The sequence below is a fragment of the Hylobates moloch genome, unplaced genomic scaffold (assembly GCF_009828535.3).
Source record: "Hylobates moloch isolate HMO894 unplaced genomic scaffold, HMol_V3 SCAFFOLD_2, whole genome shotgun sequence".
Classification (NCBI taxonomy): domain Eukaryota; kingdom Metazoa; phylum Chordata; class Mammalia; order Primates; family Hylobatidae; genus Hylobates; species Hylobates moloch.
The window spans coordinates 91648585-91670629 of record NW_026652277.1 but is presented as its reverse complement, the minus strand read 5'-3'; the positions used below and the strand labels follow the sequence as shown (position 1 = coordinate 91670629).

Below are 22045 nucleotides of genomic sequence, written 5' to 3'. Positions count from 1 at the left end.
TTCAAGGCTTTTTATGTTGAAAAAATGCTAACCTTTAATTTGTATTGGTCTCATGAATATATGTCAATGCAAAACATACAAGAAGATATAATTATAATTCTTAAAGAATGAAAATGTATGATCATATATCAAATAATATTAATATATAAAACTATAAAATAAAGGCAAGCTTTTAACCAATTTTAACTGGTTATTATTAAGAGTGAACACTGAAGACATTTGCAAAAGTTGTACATTTCCATGTAGACTTTTAAAATAACAATACTAAAATTTATGCTAGTTTTACATGACATATGTTCTAGTGCTGAGGTAAATATAAGGCTGGAAAAGAGGTAAGTAAATTGGAAAATGAATCAAAAGTGTGAAAGCTAAAGTTTAGAATCAAGCATTGTGCACTTGCCAAATACTTTCAAATATATAGTGGTTTAAAAGTAAACAGCTAAAGCAGAATTGATTCATGGTGACTTAAAAAAGTAACAGACAATTAAAGTAGACTGGAATAACATTATTTTTACTTTTTATGAAAGTTAATTAAGAAGTAATCATCTGCACAGCCAAATTCTAAACTATTATAGATTATAGAATTGAAAGGAACATGGAATACAAAAATTATAATTTAAAGATTATAGAATTCAAAGGACATGGAATACAAAGATTATAATTGAATCAGAATCAAAGGTGGTATCAACTTTCTAGTGAATACATTATTGGAATCCTAGAAAAATAATTTTAGCTACTTTTTTTTTTTTTTTTTTAAGACATGGTCTTGCTCTGTTACCCAGGCTGGAAAGCTATGTTTTAATAATAATATTTAATGTAGTCCTGTTTAGCAACTATAATTAAAGGAAAAAGAAAATATTTATTCATAATGTAGTGGCATAGTGATTTCAGGAATCATTGTAAATATAACTTACAAGCACATTGATCAGTACACACTAAGAGGCATCACCCATCTCGAGGTATTGACTTTTTTTGTGAACCCAGCAAATACAATATCCTTGACCTTTATGCTTTTAATTGTTATTAAAACTGCTCTACTACCTAACTGGTAAATAGAACTAATAAAGAATTCCACTGGATATGTAAACATCCAGTGGAAATTTATGCCTGAAAATATTGCTGAAGCAATTAACATAAATAAATTTTAACTAAAAGTCACTTTAACATATTTTCAACAACTTTGCCACCATTCTTTTTTCACAGGCATGTAAATTCCAAAGTTTGTGCCTGGCTTTAGAACTTCAAATTCTGATTTCATAATTTGATTTTTTAAGAAGTCATACTATCTAAAAATTGATTGTTCCTGGATTTTTTTACAATTTACTTTTATTTGCTTGCATTAATTTAGAAGAAAGTAGCAGAATATATAGTTTCTTCTGTGTTTTAGGTGTTGTAAATTAGTCTCTTAGTTCATTCGAATGATTTTATATAAATGTATAGTCATACAGAAATATGTAATAAAATGTATAAAATACACAGCATAGGCCAGATTGTCATTTTTAAGAAGTACAAATTATAGTTGATTATGAGAATTACTTTGCACAAAATAGTCAAAATGACAACTGCAGAGAACAATCAAACACGGAAAACACTTTTTGTTTTCATTCCCCCCAAAAGTGAAAAGAAAAAGTGAAGTTAGCTCATAAGGTAGGTGGTTAGAAATTCTTAAAAAATATGCTTGTATTTTTGTTGGGACTAGCTAACTCCAGTCTGCTTTAATATGTCATGTTAATACTTGCATATTGTTAATCTTCTTAAATTGATATTAAAACATCTTTGGAAAAGGAGAAGTAAAATAGTCCTATGCAGTATAATACCTAAACCAAGGTGATCTAGGGTTCGTAAGGTCATAATGGGTAATGGATTAAGTTGAGATTATAGTACATATATTTCATCAGAGTAATTTGTCAGTGTGGCAGGAATGGGTGGTCTCACAAGTCACTTTCTAACCATATAGTAAATAGCCATATATTTAGCTAACTTCAGTATAGAGATATAAATCTCTATAAAGGGTATATATGTGTATATATATTATATATTCACATATATAAAATAATTTGGCTTTTTTGTTGCAAGCTTGAACCATTTTTACTTTCCAAAGCAACTCATCCTTTTCATTTAACTTTGCCCATGATATTCACCACATCATTTTATTATTGAGATGTTCCCATCTCTTTCACTCAGTAAACTCTTTCAGATGTGTTTTTAAAGCATATTACTGATTTGTAAAATTTGTGTCATTTTGATTTCCTAGAATTGAAGGAAAGTATTACCTTTAACATTTTTTATTTCCAAAACCTGCTGTTTTGGTAGTAAAAATATTGTGGTGATTTTAACCACAATATTAGTCTGATTGTTGTCATGTTAAAGTGTTTTGCTCTTAAATATGTAAAAACTTTTTTATTGCAGTTTTTTTTTGTGTGGTGTTTGACATTCATGCACATTAGTAGTTGCCTTAATAGTAACTCCTGTTCATTTCCACACCTGTAAAGACCCAGCAGGATTTTTCACATCACGTATAATGGGCTGTGATTGCCTCAGGCAGGGTCATTTAACTAATGGGATTTTCACCATATCCTGTTTCTTTTAGTGACATTCCCCGGATTCCTGAGAGCTCTCACCCTCCGCTGGAGTCCAGTGAGTATAAGATTTCTTTGTTATTATAAAAGTATTGAACTAATTGAAAGTAAAGATTTCTAATTTTCTTTAGTTATTTGATATAATGAATTGGGGTTACTATACTAAATATGTCTCCATTGGTACTAGATGTTGGCAACGATGGCAATAACTGGAAATCCAAAGAAGTTCTACTTCAAGATTTTTCTTCCTCTACTTCTTTATGTGATTAAAAAAAAAAAAAAAATCTTTACTGGGAGTACTCTTCAGCATCATAACAGTCAGGACCCTTACAGAGCTTAATATATCAGGAATAGTTCTATTTACATAAACATTTGTTGTGATACTGGATTATTCAGTTTGATTGCTAAGCAGCTCAGTCTCAAGAGCAGCCTAGTGAAGAAACTAGGTAGGCACTTTAACAAATAATTGTATTACTGAATAACAAAGTGTGTGGATTGATTTTGTAAGTGAATGGGTGGAGTAAACTTCAGTAAACTTCAGGTCAGGGGATTGTGAAACCAGAGGGTTGAAAGAATTATCTATATGGGAGTTAAAGTCATTTCTGTATGACAGAAGATGACATTGTGTGCAATAAAATATAGGCAATTAAGTTTTCAATGATAATGCAGAAGTGACCCAAATATTTACTTTGCAATGGGTGGGAATTAAGTTAATACTTGGGCTTGATTCCCCAGGTGTTCTTACAGAACCCAGGTTAAAGAAATAGAAAGTAAAAGGTGATTTAGGGAAAAACCAGTGATAGTGATTAGAAGGGAGAAGAAAATATGAAAGTAGCATAAACAAGGAAACAGACACTAGGTTATCATATAAAATGCATACCATTATGTTCTGCTAGAGGTGGACCCAGTTTTGGCTTTGAGCTTTATGGTGACCAATACAAAGAGGGAAGTGGGACTAATTGCATAATTTATGTTTTTGATATGATTAAAAAATACACTGATTGCCATAGTATTACAAACAAGCATTATTAGAAATAACAGTGTTCCTGTTCTGAGACTTAAGGAAAATGTATTTTAAATATACCTGGGAGAAGACACATAGTAACAATTTTATATAACTGTTTTTTATCACAAAAGTTTTGGAGGGCACAAAAGGATGACATGAGAATTAATTTGTAGTTATAGAAATAAATGTGTGGATTGCACATACTCAGGCAATGCTTCATAAACAGTATTTCTCAATGAAGCATTGGCTAAGTTTGAATGGTGGTGAGTTCAAGGTTATACTTGCTGGATCAATAGCCTTCTATAAACACTCTATGTGTCAGGGTATACTTGAACAGTGAAGAATTCACCAAGTGGCCGAGAGGAGACCCAGCCTCCTCCATGTGAAGTTGAAACAAATCACTAGTGGTGAATTACTTGAAGCAGCATTTTCAGAGGTTCAAGATACTCATTTATAAGATCAAAACTAAGATAGATGGGGAGGCTGAGGCGGGCAGATCACCTGAGATCAGGAGTTCGAGACCAGCCTCAACATGGAGAAACCCCATCTCTACTAAAAATACAAAATTAGCCGGACGTGGTGGTGCATGCTTCTAATCCCAACTACTCAGGAGGCTGAGGCAGAAGAATTGCTTGAACCTGGGAGGTGGAGGGTGCAGTGAGCCAAGATCGTGCCATTGCACTCCAGCCTGGGCAACAAGAGCGAAACTCTGTCTCAAAAAAAAAAAAAAAAAAAACCTAAGATAGATGGTATATCTGATTTTGAAACAATGACAAAATCTTGGTTTAGATGTGGCTTATAAATTATATCATGTATGCATTCATTTTATTTTCTCAGTAAGGACAGTTTATAATAGATGATCCATTAGCCAAGATAATTAGTGCTAACAGGCATTATCTTCCTTATCTCTGAAGGAGACCTTTACCCATATGTGAAGTCATACAAGAGCCTGTGCAATACCATGCACTCCAGAAACATAGATCAATTCTTTCCAATTGAAATAAGCACAATACTTTGTTATAACATTCTTAATATTTTTTAAATAGACAACTAAAGACAATCTATCCCGTTAAAAGTGGGTTCTGTTATCAGTGGTAGTAATTATGGTTTTATACAAATAAAGGATGCATTTAACATTTTATTAAAAATATTTCCTACACTTACAAATATTACTTTTTTTTCTTGTTTTAGGTTCAAGTTCCTTTGAATCTCAGAAGATGGAAAGGCCTTCCATTTCTGTTATTTCTCCAACAAGTCCTGGAGCTCTAAAAGATGCCCCACAAGTCTTACCAGGGCAACTTTCTGTATGTATTTTTTGTACATGTTGGAGGCTGTTAGTATTTGCATACACTGTCTGAGTCTGTCTTTAAATATGTTCACCTTTCCTTGAAGCCTGCAATAAATACATAGTCATTTAACACCATAATCTACTTCATTAGTTTTTCATGCATTTTTTATTATTCCTTTATTCACATATTTATTCAGAAATAATTACTGAGTGCTTGCAGTGTGCCAGATCCTCTGAACATTAATTGATGAATGGTAACATAAGTAAATAAAGAATTCATATTTTTGATGTGCTATGTAAAAGTTTCTAAGGTAAATAATTGTTTACACACAATATTAGGAGTTCATGCCCCCTTTATGTAACAACCTTATCAGCCTACAGCCTGAAGAGCCTAAATTTGGAATATTCTTTTTAACTTCCTAAGGCATTTGGCAAAACTCTTCGTTGCCATTGAAAGCTCTCTGAAAAAGCTACCATTTTCTCACTATTGCCTTATTATGTGATATGGGGAAACCTGGAGTGAAGAAACTAGGGTTAAGTATAATGAAGAGCCATGTATTTGTAGATTATGATGGAAAATGTGATGTTGATATTATAATTTAAGGACTTCAAACTATTTGTTTCAAGTTGTTACACATATTATGACCTTTTGCTCCTCTGATAATTTGTGGATTTCTGTGGTCTGCCTTTGTGGTTTTCTCTTGATTTTTATGAGACAGAGAAGATATATGTAAGCTTATTGCTCAAGGGCTTTTATGGTTTTAACTTTTATTTTTAGTATATTGAATATCTTTGTAATACCCTTTGGGTTTATCTGCCCAGCCATCTTTTTCTTCAGTGTATGTGTAAATCTCTCATATTCTCCACATATTTTAAAAGAGGATGGAAATCCATTCTGGTTCTGTGAAAACCACATCTTAGGTATCAATTGAGAATCAGAGAAATGGATTTACACAGATCCAGGTTTGAATTCTTAATCTGTTCCTTACCGTGAAAAGCTAATCCTATGTTAAATTAGTTTATTTTCTTATAATGATTCTCAAATATGTTCTAACATATACCTATCAACAGCATATGCTTATTTAAACATAAAATGAAAAGTAACTTCTAGATTAAAGGAAAAAAATTAAAGTTAACATTGTTAAAGCGTCCTTACCACTGCCAGGGCAGATACTGTAATGACTGATAAAATTCCAATTCTTGTGAGTTTGACAATAGGATTTTAGTATATTACTTCTTTGGTCTACTCTCATGAAATCTTGGTTAATAGAAATATCATTTGGCCTTCTTGTAGTTTGAAGATGTCATTTGTGTGTAGTATCTTTAGTTTTTTCCTCCTTCTCTCATGAAAAATAACCTGTAATAGTTTAATTCTAAAAATTAAATGAGGGCTTGGTGCAGTGGCTCACACCTTTAATCCCGGCACTTTGAGAGACTAAAGAGTTCAAGACCAGCCTGGCAACATAGCAAGACCCCCGATTCCACAAAAAAATTTAAAAAGCTGGCCAGACATGATGAGGTACACCTGTAGTTCCAGCTACTTGGGAGGCTGAACTGGGAGGATTGCTGGTTCCAGGAGTTTGAGGCTGCAGTGAGCTATAATCATGCCACTGTATTCCAGCCTGTGACAGAGTGAGACCATGTCTCTAAAAAATAAAAAAAAAATGAGAAAAAATACCAGGAAATAATTAACGGTGCCTGTATAAAATAGGCCCACAGTAAATATGTTTTATGATCACTTCTAATTCCTTGTATTTCTTATTCCTAATATCCAAACTCTTATTTTTTTTATTTTAACTACCTGTGACACCAGAGAAAGCATTTAGTCATGTGATAATAATTTAGACACATATAATCTTCAAACTCTTATTTTAACATTTAAGAACAATAATAATGATTTTATATCTCCCTCTTCCCTTAGTTTTTTGGAAAAATATTATTAGTTTTATTTTATAAAATGATATGTGAGAGTATACAGTAACACTGAAGGCCTGCCAGTTGTAAGTTATGTTTAAAGTACTCAGAGAAGAGTAAAATTCTGTGTGTTTATGCTTTCAAATTGGTATGTTTTTAGAAATATCTGTAATTGCATTGTATTGTAATTCAAAATTTCCTCATTTAAATATAACTTTAATTTTGTTTTATGTAAAATTGTAATGCCTCATGATTTTTACAAATAATTCCTTTCCTCATTGCTCCTAGGTGAAGTTGTGGTATGATAAAGTGGGGCACCAGCTGATTGTAAATGTCCTGCAAGCAACAGATCTACCTGCTAGAGTAGATGGGCGTCCTCGAAATCCCTATGTAAAAATGTATTTTCTTCCAGATAGAAGGTAGTGAATCATTTTAGAAAAAAAAGTCTTAAAATCTGTACTAATAGAGAAGGTAGAATTTTCTCTTTTGAGATGTTTTTAAAAAATATAATAGATAATTCTTTCTGAGGAGATAAAAGTACATTATCTCTGAAAAAAGAAGTCCCTCAAATGTTTGGAATTGTGTTGGAAATATTTGAAAATAATCTGTCAATTAAAAAAATCTATTACCTTGTTTATAGATATATTAGTCTTTGATAGTGACACATCATTTAGAATGTACCTTTGTATGTGTCCCTATAATTATAACTACTGCTTATATTGTAATTGAAGTTAGAATATTATTAAACTCTATTATCTTTTTATAGACTTTCAATGAGTTATAAGTTAAAATAATATGAATATCAGTGGCAGTTTTACATGTAACTACAGTAGATGGCAGCATATACTTGCTTTTTCATTTACAAAACATACTTATTTTTCAGTGATAAAAGTAAAAGGAGGACAAAAACAGTAAAGAAAATACTAGAACCAAAATGGAATCAAACTTTTGTCTATTCGCATGTACATCGTAGAGATTTTAGAGAACGAATGTTAGAAATAACTGTGTGGGACCAACCAAGAGTTCAAGAAGAAGAAAGTGAATTTCTTGGAGAGGTGATGTCTATTTTAAAAACTCAAGTCAAATAGTTAATAAAGTTTTGTGATATTTATTGTGTTTGCTATTACATTATGTTTTGATAAAGGTACTTGATTTAATTTGAGAATTACCCTCTCAGATCCTCATAGAATTGGAGACAGCGCTTTTAGATGATGAACCGCATTGGTATAAACTTCAGACACATGATGAGTCTTCACTACCTCTGCCTCAGCCATCACCTTTCATGCCAAGGCGACATATTCATGGAGAAAGCTCTAGCAAAAAGCTACAAAGTAGGTTAAGGTCCTTTTAGTTGCCACAAAGTAATTATGCTGTAATGATCTAATTAGTGATTAATAATTCAAGATTTTTTTCAAATGTTTTATTAGAGATCAAAATATTGGAAAATTGTTCATCTTTATGACGAAACTTGGCAAAACTACTTCTACATTTTCACAATGAAAATAATGTAGATAGCATAGCAGAGTAATTGCAGAGCTGCAAACCAAAAACCTCTGAATTAAAATTCTTTCACAGGGCCAATTGAGCTGTTGATTATTGACTGATGGAATAATTTCTGTCATCATTGGTGGGTTGCTACCTGTGAGATCTTAATAACTTTATAGTTCATAGATTCCGCCCCCCTCCCCGCCCAAGAGAGAATCTCACTCTGTTGCCCAGGCTGGAGTGCGTTGGCATGATCTCAGCTCACTGCAACCTCCACCACCCGAGTTTAAGCAATTCTCCTGCCTCAGCCACTGGAGTAGCTAGGATTACAGAAGCGTGCCACCACGCCCAGCTAATTTATTTTTGTATATTTAGTAGAGACGGGGTTTCACCGTTTTGGCCAGCCTGGTCTTGAACTCCTGACCTCGTGATCCGTCCGGCTTGGCCTCCCAAAGTGCTGGGATTACAGGCGTGAGCCACCATGCCCAGCCAGTTTATAGATATTTTAATAGTTATTCATAAGAAATATTGTTTAAAAGATTAGGAAGTATCTTTATTGCTATTCATCTAGTGATTGGGAAAAGCTATTTTTTTCTGTACTTATTGAGTAATTTTTGAGTCATAACTACATTTCTAAGTTAACAACTGAAAGAAGCCTCGTTTTGGTAATCTGGAACTAAATTATTTTTCTCACATAATTAAATATTTCATGTTGATGCTTCCCTGATCAGTAATTTCCTCAAAGTTAATGTTTAATGAAGTATAATGACTAATTTGGGGAGCTAAACATAAATATTTTATAAAGGGCCCTGATGTTTTTTCATTAATATAGGCTAAATAGAGCTCCAGCCAAGAAATGTCTCTGAACCTTTCCACTCAGCCCTATTCTCTCTGAACTGCAGAAGAAAGCACTTAATTGTGTAGAAAACAATGTACTGTATATACTGTGCTACAGGCTTTTAGTATAATATTTTAATTAAAGAATTAATTTGAAAATCTTATTCTGTGAAGTCCCCTTGTTTCTATATGTCTTTGGTGTAATGTTGAAAAAATACTGATAAAATGTTATCCTTAGAGAACAAACATTTCTTTTAAAATTAGCTCAGTGTTTACTGTATTAGTCTTCATAAGTTTTCAGTAATAATGCAATTCACTTTTTAAAAAAAGTTTGACAGTGTCCTTTACGTTTCATAAACCAACCAGACACAGAAGTATCTCTTTGCCTTACTGTCGTGCAGGATCTCAGCGAATCAGTGATAGTGACATCTCAGATTATGAGGTTGATGATGGTATTGGCGTAGTTCCTCCAGGTGCGTGGGTGAAGAGCATGGCCCTGCTTCACTGTGCTGCTTTGCTTGTTTTCTCTGTCAGCTTCCAGACCTCTTTAGGATACTAAATTGAAGATTTATAGCACAGAGAAATCAGTATTATATTATTCCATGGTGACTTACATTTCAAATTATTAAGAAAGTTTTAAATGGACTAGTCTCTACCAATTAGCATTCCCATATTGAGGTTCTTCCATAGAAACATGTCTAACTAGGTGAAACAAATCATTATTTCACAATGCTCTGAGCAGAAGTGAAATGTGAATTTTATTTTGAAAAGATGGGGTTATTAAATAAAAATTCCATTATTCTGTGTTTTATATTTGCATTTCTATGATTTTCCTTCCACCATTTCTGAAAATAATGTAGCCCTCCATGGAATATACTGAGAAAGGTGCATGGCAGGGTTTAAAATTGCATGTGGCATGGCTATAACTTTTAAAGCTTTTGTGATGTGTTCCCACTGATTATACCTAGGGTGTGTGTATATGTTTTAAAACAATAATATGTTTAAGAAAGATTAAGTATTAATTTGAAGTGAACATCTCTTTATCATTGTGTAAGTTAGTAAAACTTCTGTGATGTTGTAGGGTTTAAATGTTTCTCATCTGACTTTTGTCAGAAAAGTGTGTAAAATCAAGTGGTAAAGACTTATCTTCTAGGCACTAATTCTATACTTTTTAAAAATTTACTAACGAGAGGAGAAGTAAATATGCAAATAAGAAGAAATGAAAGAGATAGTCTTAAAATGTATAAATATGAATTTTAAAGGCAGTTTTTAAAGACAGTATTGATATATATGCCCTTCATTTACATAATTTCTGAGATGGGAGTGTACTTAATTTGAGGGCAGTGGTTTTGCTCAAATTGGTAGATTCTACAATACTAACTTCACAATTTGGAGAGATGCATACAACTTTTTTAAAACTGGGAGAAAATTATGGAGAGTTCTCTAAAGTCAGGTTTCATTTGTTCCCTATAATTCAGAGAAAATATAGTATTTCTTTATTTATTTATTTGAGATGGATTCTCACTCTGTCACTAGGCTGGAGTACAGTGGCACAATCTTGGCTCACTGCAACCTCCACCTCCCAGGTTCAAGCGATTCTCCTGCCTCAGCCTCCCAAGTAGCTGAGACTACAGGTGTGCACCACCATATCCAGCTAATTTTTATATTTTTAGTAGAGACTGGATTTCACCATGTTGGCCAGGATGGTCTTGTTCTCTTGACCTCGTGATCCGCCCGCCTCAGCCTCACAAAGTGCTGGGATTACAGTTGTGAGCTACCATGCCTGGCCAAAAATGTAGTATTTAATCACTGTGTGAAAGTAGAAAATATTGTTAAAACAATAAATCTAGTGCTGTGAAAATCTATATACTTATGTATTAACCTTTGATGTCAGTGTGTCAGTGAGAGATTTAGATCATACTGGAGAGAATTTCATTGTTGCTTTCTGTTTTTATTTCTTAGAAGGCCATAATAATTACACACATTCTCAACAGAAAAGTTCACACAAAATGTAACATCGAATTAGTTTGTCATGAAATTGAAAGAGTAAAGTGATTACACATTTAAATTCATTTGGGATATTCAAATAGGAATTAGATTATACCTGGTAGAAAAATCATCACCTCTAACAAGAATCTTAACTATTAATCAGCCTTAATGTTGTCATTACCAATTTATCTAAATAGAATTTACCTCGGTGAGTGGTTCCCAAATTTTATTGACCTGAAATTTCATATTTTTAGTTATGAGACAGGGCAGTAAATGATGAATAAATAAATGGCCAATTAAATAAATGCTTGCACAAATGATGAGTTTCTTCCTCTTTCTCTGAGAGAGCAACATGGATAACATCTTGTGAGAAGCCAAAGTGAGTTATGGAATCCACTAGAGATGGGATTAGTGCTTGAGTACCACCAAGGAGCACTGAATTCTAAATATACTTATATTCCATACTGAAATATACCATGTCCCTCAAAGTGTTTGCAAACATGCATAATCTCTGTTATCATACAAAGCAGTATTTTTCAAATAATATTGTTCATTTTTATTTAGCAGTTAAAAATGTAATGAGTCAAACTTTAATAGAATATGACTAGTAACTTATAAAACCGATAAGTAATATTTTATGTTTCAAAGATCTCATAAATTAAAGGAGATCATGTAATTCATTAATATTTTCAGATATAGTCTTCATTGATCCATTGTGAGTATGTGGTAGTATCTGTATGGCAAATATAACTAGTCACATAGTTACATACAATACATTTTAAATGAAGAGGAAAGACGAGTCAGTAAAATAAGGGCAAGAAGCTAAAATAAAGTGAGGTGATAAGTTAGCACAGTGCATTTCGGTGTACTTTTAGATGTTGGTTACAAATTTGCTTCTACATTTCCTAGCATCCAATATGAAGAAAAAATTTGTTTAGATATGGAAGTCGTCTTCTATATATGTTTAATGTACTCAAGGAAGTTCCTGGTTGTATATTATCTAGAGAAGCTCAAAAGCTCTATACAAAATGTTCTACTACAGCCAAAACTTAAACTTCCTAATGCCTTGGCTTTTCTAGAACACGAAATTCTCTGTTTTTATTTGATGCGTTTACTGTCTTTTTCCAGTTAGGGAAATATAGCAGGTTTTCAGCAGTTGAGACTGCCAGAGCCACATTTTATTAACTTTGTAGTTATAGCCTTATTGTTATTTAAAGTAAATAATTTTAGCTAGTTAAGAAGAATAAAAATAACCATATACAGAATGCTCTCATCTGAGGTGAGGAATCTAGCAACTTCAACCAGAAAATGAGAAAAAAAAATCTCTAACCCTGAGCCAACTAAATCACTGGGATTACCATAAAATAGTTTCATCCCAGCCAGACACGGTGGCTCACGCCTGTAATCTCAGCACTTTGGGAGGCCAAGGTGGGCAGATCACAAGGTCACGAGTTCAAGACCAGCCTGGCCAATGTGGTGAAACCCCATCTCTACTAAAAATACAAAAATTAGCCGGGCCTGGTGGCGCACGCCTGTAATCCCATCTATTCAGGAGGCTAAGGGAGGAGAATCACTTGAACACAGGAGGCAGAGGTTGCAGTGAGCCAAGATCATCCAGCCTGGGTGACAGAGCGAGACTCCATCTGAAAAAAAAAAAAAAAAAATTTAATCCCAGTCATGGTTCTGAAGATAGAGTGCATGTTGTCAATAATAACTTAAACATAATGTGAAGAAAATCAAATTTTTTGTAAAAAGCAACTATAAATGTAAAAAGCAAAGAACTTTTTCGTTGTAAAATGCAAAGAACTATAAATGTATATTTATTTGAGATCATTCACTATAGAGTCAAATGTTAAAACTTTGAATATTATAGCATATGTTATATTCAAAATGACTTTGAGTCACCAAAATAGTACACATTGCCTTCAGTATACTTTATGAATTCAGAACTTTCTAAGTTACATTAAAAGTTGTTAATATGTTAAAAGTTTCAAGATTTCACTTGTTTCCTTAAAGTCCCTTCTTAAAAGGATAAAAGGGGCATTAATTTATATATAAACACAAAGAATCCAAGAAACAATTATATACCTTTTACAGCAAGATGCCGAATTCTCTGTAATAATCAATTATACAAAATCTATTTATATACCTTGAATACTCACTTAAATCTCGAAATAGGGCTCATAAGTCAATATTGGCCTTCCATAATTATTGTGTAATTGATACCAAATAGTAATTAAAAATGTTTAAGTAATTCAGACTATGGATTAATTGTCTTTAAAAAGTGACCAATTTTTTTTACAATGATCTATGTATTAATAGTGTATTCACTGCATGTTAACTTAGTTGGTCTCTTTCTAGCCTTAATATTATAATTTCTAGTCTTAAAATTACAATATAATATTACATCGAATAACAGACTTTTTACACAAAACTCAATAGCTTAGTTGATATTTTGATAAAATAAAAAATTAAAGTATTTGAAATTATAAATTATACCATTTATGAATATTAAACATATGTTTTTACAGAGTGACAAAATGGTTGTATTTCTTTGGTCTGAATGTTGTCAAAGTACACTTAATGAAATGTTTGAAGTCCCTTAAAATTCGGCATAAGATCATGGATTCACAATATATAAACTGCTAGGGACTATTAGCCTGCCTTTAATCATGATGTTTCATAACATATTTTTGAGATAATGTGAGAGTTGTCAAGTAAAAAATGAACAACAGTTTTAGCTTCCCAGTTAAATTTAACGTATTTATGGTTTATGTATGTTTTATGTATTTGTAAATATAGTTTTTTTTTACTTTGGCCACATAATTTTTTAATTTTCCTTATGATAATAAAAAACAGTGACCCTTGTGAAAAAATTTTAAACTCTAAACTCTTATTTTGGTTTTGAGATTACTGTTTTATCTTAACTAAATCAGAGACAATATAAACCTTTTTACTTCAGGGAAAAAGTGGCTGTTATAATTTATTCTAAATTGCAGTATGTTAACTATAGTATCTTAATTATGCTAATTAAAATAATTATGGAGTAGTTTCAGTTGTGTAAGGCAGATTTGGCGATTGGCTGTTTAGAAGGGTTCATTTTCTCTAAATTATTGTGATAGTCATCTTCAGTCATATACTACATTTGAAAATTGCGGTATTTTTTGTGGTTTGCAAAATTCACAATCAGTATAATGGTGAAGATCTGCTACTCTTCTTTGTTAATTAAAACTGGAATAATATATTTTTTTCTTATTAAAGAGGCCATCTGCAATCCAACAAAAATAATTTATTCTCTAGAATAAAAATTGAAATGAAGAATTTATTTAAAGAGACACCAAACTTCTAAGGATTGACTTGTATATTAACTATAGTTTCATGTCAAGCGCTTCTTTTGTGTTGCTAAGTCACAAACTCATTATCTGAATTGAAACAGTATCCCAACTCATCGTAATGTCTGAGGCATCAACTGTCATATTCGTATTAGTATCTCCATGGTTCCTTTGAGCAAAACTGTAACCTGTTTCAATGCATGTATGTGTTACACTCTGTGTAGGTATATACTTAATATTTTTGAAGATAAGGCTATTAATACTGATGGCATGACATTTATTCTTCATAGATCAATGGCTGCTTTAGAATAATTTTATATTTCTGTGTTAATGTTTGCATTATAGAAGAATACTGACTAAATTTTTTCTGTGTGTACTTTTGCCAGTAGGCTATAGGTCTAGTGCTAGAGAAAGTAAATCTACAACATTAACTGTGCCAGAACAGCAAAGAACAACTCATCACCGCTCACGTTCAGTATCTCCTCATCGCGGCAATGATCAGGGAAAGCCGCGTTCACGTTTACCAAATGTGCCATTACAGAGGTAGGCTTTGAAATGGGCTCAGTGTCCCTGACAGTACATTTTTATTATAATGCAGTGTAAATTGCTGCAAAACTAACTGAAATGAAAAAATAGTTTGGTCAAATTATTTTTTTCAGAATTAATTGTAGGCAAAATGTTTTTTTATTCTTTATCCAACCTATGTGGCAGTCTGTTGTTTAATCTGAAGAAATTTCCCAGGGAGTAGAAGTTGTTTATGTCCCAGGAATAGTTTTTGAATAATTTTGAATAACTTTATTGTGTTGTCTTTGCTAGTTTTCTTTCTTGTTAGAAAAAAATTGTAGAATTTTTTTATTGTAGAATAATTTTATTGTATTATTTTTTATTGTAGAATAATTTTATTGTATTCTCTTTGCTAGTTTTCTTTCTTGTTAGAAAAAAATTGTAACAAATCAGAATTGTGGGGAGAAGTGGCGAAGAGGATAAGATTAAGAGACGGAATGGACTTTGAAGAGATTTAGGATTTTCTCTTTGAAGCACTTTAAATGCTTGGAAACATAATTAAAACATATAATGTAGTGCTCTACTTCATTTTACTCTGATATACACTCCTGAAATTGTAATTAATTATGCCGATGAAAATTGATTTTGATAGAAGCGTGAAAGAAGGTTGGAGAAATGCAGCCGCAGGCAAAAACTCATAGAAAATAAATACTCTTAATTCATTGATAAAATAGGTTTTGATTATGATGCAAATACTTTTCAGTGTTTATTTGCGTATTACTGCCAGTTCCTTCACTTTAGTCTGTCTGCCTGTTTTGGGAAGATGATACAATTTGACACATAAGAATTTTGTAATCATTTTAGGAGTTTAGATGAAATTCATCCAACAAGAAGGTCACGTTCTCCAACCAGACACCATGATGCCTCCCGAAGTCCAGTTGAACATAGAGCCAGAGATGTGGATAGTCAGTATTTATCAGAACAAGACAGGTATTTGTCAAAATTATGATCTCAATGTTATGAATTTTTTGTTCTGTTTTAATATATACAGATATTGTGGCATAGCACATTAGAGAGTAAAAGTATTTATCACTCAAAAATGAGCTTCTCTCAAGCAACAACTGTTAAGATATTGTAATAGAAATGCAACTCTAGGAAATATTTGGCTAATATTATATTGTTATAATTATCCAATTTCTTTTACAAAATCAGAATTTATGCTTAGACAGCTTTAAAGGTACAACTTGTTGACTTAGATACTGACCTAAATTATAGAAGGGAGTCTGCATAAGGAGTTTTCAAATATTTTATTTATTGTGGGTCACAACATTTGAGGTATTAAGTAATCATAAAAATTATGTTATTTATATAATTTAAAACATTGTGGATACATGTCATTTGAAAGTTAATTGTAGAGTTTCTATGAGAACTTCAATAATAATGTTTCCGTTATATACCTCTTTTCATAAAATCTCTTTCTAGAAAATGTCTATAGAATACAAATTATTGAGATGGGTTCTTATGGGGATATGTGCTTAGATTTAATTCTGCATTTGTGAACTAATATTTCACAGAAATAATTACTATAAGTCTACATTATGAATCTGTTGCTCTGCATGCCCACAGACTTTCTTCTTGAAGTAACCATATACCTGTACAATTAGCCTGATTATAAGCTCAGAATCTGATTTAAGGCTTTATAATACCCACCTTGTTGAATATTCTCTTCTGGCTTTTTAAAATGGAGAAACTTTCAATGAGGAGAAGGGTCATGATAGTGGTACTAAATGATTTTTCACCATGGAGTCAAGGACACAAAGTAGAACTTCTTAACCTACCTAATTGCCATCCTACTGTGGAAAGTAGCGTTGTGATCTTCAAGAATGGAGTCACAATAGGTACTAGGATGAAGAGCTGCTCTGAGGAATAGGATTCCAGACATCTCAGCTTGAGTTGAATGAGGGCTATTTTATTAACATTCATTTGGGCCACCATGAATTTAGGTGAGGAGGGAAAGCACAGGGCTACTTGACCAGGGCAGTCAATATAGTGAAATTAATTTGGATATAGATAAAGTATTAATTTTAAAATAAAAATTCTAATCAATTATATTGTTAGTTGGTTAATAAGAAACATAAAATATGGTATTGCATTTTCAGTGGCTATAAAAGCCAAGAAAACTATCACACTTTAATTTGTTCTAAAGATATAAAAATGTTCAGAGTTCCCATTAGTATCAGGCCAAATTTATAGTATTAAAAAAATACTCAGTTGTCTATAATTGGAAACAGATTCCAATATCTTATTTGAGGAATATTTAATTTTGTTTTGTTTTAATATTCTATGAAATCATTTTGAAATACAATGGCAAATCAGCAACAGCTAGGACTTCAACCATAATATTTGTACTTTATTGTTTAAATTTTTTAAATGCTTTCATGTTTATTTTTGTTTAACCTCTCAAGCAAATATGCTAGTGCAGACAATCTGGTTTCTTCCCTTTTCATGTTTTCATTGGCATACCATTGGCATAACCCATGTCACATAATTTATCTGTTTCACTCACCACCCATCCTGTCTGTGCAGTGAGCTTCTTATGCTGCCCAGAGCAAAACGAGGACGAAGTGCAGAATGCCTACATACTACCAGGTAAATACAGGGATTTGGTAATGGTGACTGTGTGTGATGATTCTCTTTCCATTCTATTATTCTTCCGTCTCTCCCTTAGTGGTATTATTACAAGCAGGTCAAATAAATTTCCCAAGTTTTCGAAATTTGTTTTGTTTTATATTGAGGTTATGGAAAAGGTTCCAAATATATTTCAGTTCCGATTCAGGCAGATACTTTGCCATCTGTAGATTCAAAAATCCAGAGACCAGTGGGCCTCTCTGGGACTGTTTGCATTTCTAAAACTGAGGAACCAGTTTCTGCAATTAAAATTCTAAATGCACACTGTGAGTGCCCCCAACCTTCCCACACATATTCCTGTCTAGTCACAAGAGGTCTAATCTGTGTATGGCAGTGTCATTGTTTCATAATTGTAAGTTTGCTCTGTTTTAGCCTTTTTTATTTCCTTTTAGAATTTATTGTTTATATTCTGTTTGCTTTTAATAAAATCTTTAACAGTTCACATTTAATGGCTGAGCTTCAGCTTCTTTCTTGATGAAAAGTGAAGATGTTCAACCTGATCTTAACTATCCTAGCCCACCAGTTGTCAGAAATGCTGCAGTACAAACTTTCCCACAAAGGCATATAACAATATGAATGCCTCTTTAGAAGCGACAAAAGATATAATTTTTGCTTCTAAATTGGAGCTTAGAGCCTGATGCTTTATGTTAATCTCATTACCTCTTTAATTTCATATCCAAAGTAAAACTTCTTACAGATTACTCATGGAACATATTCTATAAATACTTAATGTATATTTGAAATGAATATAGAAGTTAAGGAAGTAGCAAGTCAGTGAAACAAACTAACACATAATAATCAAACTCAAACATTTTAGGCAATAAAAAGCAAGAGGAAAGAGAAGGAAAGAGGTATTACCGCAGTACGTGGGATGCAAAGACAAATGCATGGTTTATTATGTCTGTGTGTAATATGTAGTCCTGCCCAATAATGCAAACAAATTGGGCTAATAAAAATTGTTTGAACTTTTTACAGTCTGAAGTTATACTACTCATAACTACTGCCATGTTTGCTTGGAGTGCCACAGGAAAAAATCGAGGAAATATTAGTTCTGCTTGCTGAGAAAAAAATGTAAAATCATGCATATTGTAAAAACCTACTGAAAGTCAAAGCATGAACTATCCAGGTTTATTATTACTTGTTCTTCTTGACAGTTTCTTAAAAGAATGGTTCATTTACTAATTCTGAAAGTTTTCTCACACTCCTCTTGATGTGACTGAAGCTTCAAAAGAAATAAAAAACATGCACACAAAACAAACACAAAAAAAACCCTTATATTTTAAGCTACTTAGTGTGTGTCTGGCACTCAGTGTATGAATATTTCTAGGATACTCACACCAGTAGTCTAAAATAATAACTAAAGATATTTTTTCTTTCCCTTATTTTGTACTTGTAAAATATTATATACTTATATAATATTATATAATAGTTGCATCATTTTATATAATCTTATCCTTAAGATTGGTGCTTTGCTAATAATTCTGAGCTCCACAAGTCCTATTTAATAGTCTCTGTATGTTGACTTTGCATTTCCTGATTTAAGCAAATAATCATATTTGTATGTATACAATTTAAAAATAGATGAATATTCAGCGAGGCAGATAACGTCCTGTGGACAGGTACTACGACAATAAGATAGGAAGCGGAAGCTGAGCTAGCCAAATGTGTCAGTGCAAAACATATATCACCAGTGTCTTTTCTCCTTCCTGTCTTTCATTCTCTAATGTGTAATGCTAAAAGTATGGAGACAACATGAGTTCAAAAATATGTGCGTGTATGTATATCTAATCTCTTCTGTGTTTATATTCATGTATTTATAAAAACATTAATTTATATCTGAATGAAAATGAATGTCAAAATGTGTACATATAAATAACCACAACTTTATATGGATATATCAATAATATAGTTTAGTTTCATATAAACTATAGGCACTTATTATTTATATAACTATCCATGGCTAAAATCTAAAGCTTTCAAAATACATCATAGCATGTTCACTTGGGACTTTTAAAAATAAAATCTGAGGATTTACTAGTCTCTAGTAAACATAAGGAAAATAACATTTATTTAATAACAAGCACAGTGTTAAATACTTAATGTACTTTATGTCAATTTCCTGACAGTAATTATATGTTATGAATATTATCCTGATTTTAGAGATGAGGAAAAAAGCTAAGAAAGTTTATTTGACCACTAATAGAGTAAGGATTCAAAATCAGGTCTATCTGATATCTTCTACTTAACTAGTTTTTCCAAAAATAACTTGTCCTATGAGATGTTTCACCAATAAGAGTTTTTGTGAGTCAAATACATTTTGGAAACTTTGCAACCGAAAATGTCTATCTTGAAATTTAATACACACGGCATATTAAAGTTATGTTCTAAAGAAATCTGTATGTTTAGTTTCTTTTCTCCCAAATTATTTAATTTCCCAACCTTTTTTTTAGTAAAATGTGTGTCGAGGAAGTGGTAGTATAGAGAAAATGCTGTAGTTGCCTTACTGTATCCTACTGTGTCCTAAATATTGTGTACATGTTATCACACACCTCTGTTAAGTGGAAGTTATTTCCCACTTTTTGTGGATGTAGAAACAGGCTTGGAGACTTAATCGAATTATCCAGGTCACAGCCAGTAAGTGGCAAAGCCAAGGCAGGAACTTGAACATTCGGACTATAAATTGTATGCTATTTTCTAGCTGTTTCCCATTCTATGTTGATCCCATTCTTGAAAAAAAAAATCACTTTTGAAGAAATGCTTAGAAAAGTTTTATAGCAACCTATTACTAAAGATATTTGCCTGAGGTTAGGAGTTGAAAAGAAGACTCGACTGTCTAGAAAGGAGGCTAAATCTTTAGTTTCAGTAAAATTTGTCCTCAACTTGTACTTAATAAGGAAGAAGCTGAAGCGGGCAGATCACTTGAGGACAGGAGTTTGAGACCAGTGTGGCCAACATGGTGAAACTCCGTCTCTACTAAAAAAAAAAAAAAAAAAAAAACAACACACACACACACACACACACAGACACACACACACACAAAAATTAGGTGGGTGTGGTGGCAGGTGCTTGTAATCCCAGCTACCCAGCTACTTGGGAGGCTGAGAGAGGAGATTTGCTTGAACCCAGGAGGCAGAGGTTGCCGTGAGCCAAGATCACACCATTGCACTCCAGCCTAGACAACAAGAGTGAGACTCTGTCTCAAAAAAGAAAAGAAAAGAAAATGGCATTTTAGTTCATTTTTTAACTGAAGCTTTAAGGGATTTCCTTTGATTTGATCATTAATATAAACATGATTAAACCAGTGAGGTGTTTGATGTTTAGGAAGTCTTTGATAAATGTTTATTCCCTTCCCTCTTGATTATGCTTTACTGCTAGCTGAGGTAGATGATGGATTTTCATAATTAGTAATTAAATGTATAGAACATTATTAAATTATCAAAAAAATATATGGCTGGACCTAGTTTGTCCTTCATGGCATAGACAGTCCAGAAACCCTCACAGATTTTAAAGGAATCAGGTGCCGTTGGGCCAATGTTCTGCCAATTCAAAATCCATATTCTGGTTTGCATCTAATGCCTCTTACCCTACTTCCAAAGGAAAATTTCCTGTGGTTGGGTCTGGATCCAGACAGAAGCTGATAAGTAAAAAAAGCTTGCTCCTCTGCAATCACTTCTTGGCCTTTTGCTGTTTCCTTTTTTTTTTGCTGCAGTTTGATACTATGACCAGCTTTGTCCCTGGAATGCTGGTCAACACTTTGTCTTGTTTTAGAACATTAACTCTTTTAGTCATATTGTAACCCCCAAATTATATAAATTAGTTGATTTTTACTTTTAGCTATGAGTTGTTTACTTTCATAGAAGTAGGCATAATATTAAATCAGAGATTAAGTAGCACATTTACATATTGATCAATGATAATTCATAGAGTTTGGTTAGCAGGTATTTTTTAAATTCAGATAATTAAATAATAATTTTGAGTATTTTATGAAGTCAAGTGTCTGTGATTTCATATTTTAATAATTTTAGTCTTCCCTTCAAATAGTTATTATGGTTCTTTTGAGAAAAAAATGACAAAAGATTTATATAGCTTTATAGGCCTCCTACTTTCTGAATATCTTAATAAAATTGGTTTCATATATATTTTTCTGTTTCCTGCGTGTTTGTGTTGCTACGTTCCAGACATCTTGTTAGGCACTATAAAACATTACCTCCCAAGATGCCTTTATTACAGAGCAGTTCTCACTGGAATATTTACAGGTAAGAGCCATAACAGTGAGTCCCACCCAGTTATAAAGTAATTCCTAATCCCTGGCCTACTAAAAATAGAAAATTCACATTCTAATAAAACATTAAATAGAAAATTTACATTTTAATAAAATATTCTTTTGAAATAATTATACAGTGAGAAACATTAAATTAATGAT

General features: G+C 32.4%; 1 protein-coding gene across 49 annotated transcripts in view; it reads left to right on the top strand.

Annotated features, from left to right (window-relative positions):
* RIMS1 (regulating synaptic membrane exocytosis 1) overlaps nt 1–22045 on the top strand; it is a 515539-nt gene that overhangs the window by 345814 nt on the left and 147680 nt on the right. For 25 of the 49 annotated variants that reach the window (XM_032153417.2, XM_032153391.2, XM_058435220.1 and 22 more), the window contains 9 exons: nt 2591–2637; nt 4777–4889; nt 7076–7206; nt 7671–7842; nt 7965–8118; nt 9511–9582; nt 14817–14973; nt 15799–15924; nt 17521–17583. In XM_032153417.2, coding sequence (XP_032009308.1) covers nt 2591–2637; nt 4777–4889; nt 7076–7206; nt 7671–7842; nt 7965–8118; nt 9511–9582; nt 14817–14973; nt 15799–15924; nt 17521–17583 — 1035 coding nt within the window. The remainder of the gene's footprint in view (nt 1–2590; nt 2638–4776; nt 4890–7075; nt 7207–7670; nt 7843–7964; nt 8119–9510; nt 9583–14816; nt 14974–15798; nt 15925–17520; nt 17584–22045) is intronic. The other 24 variants (XM_032153372.2, XM_058435211.1, XM_032153407.2 and 21 more) reach the window with 4 other exon arrangements.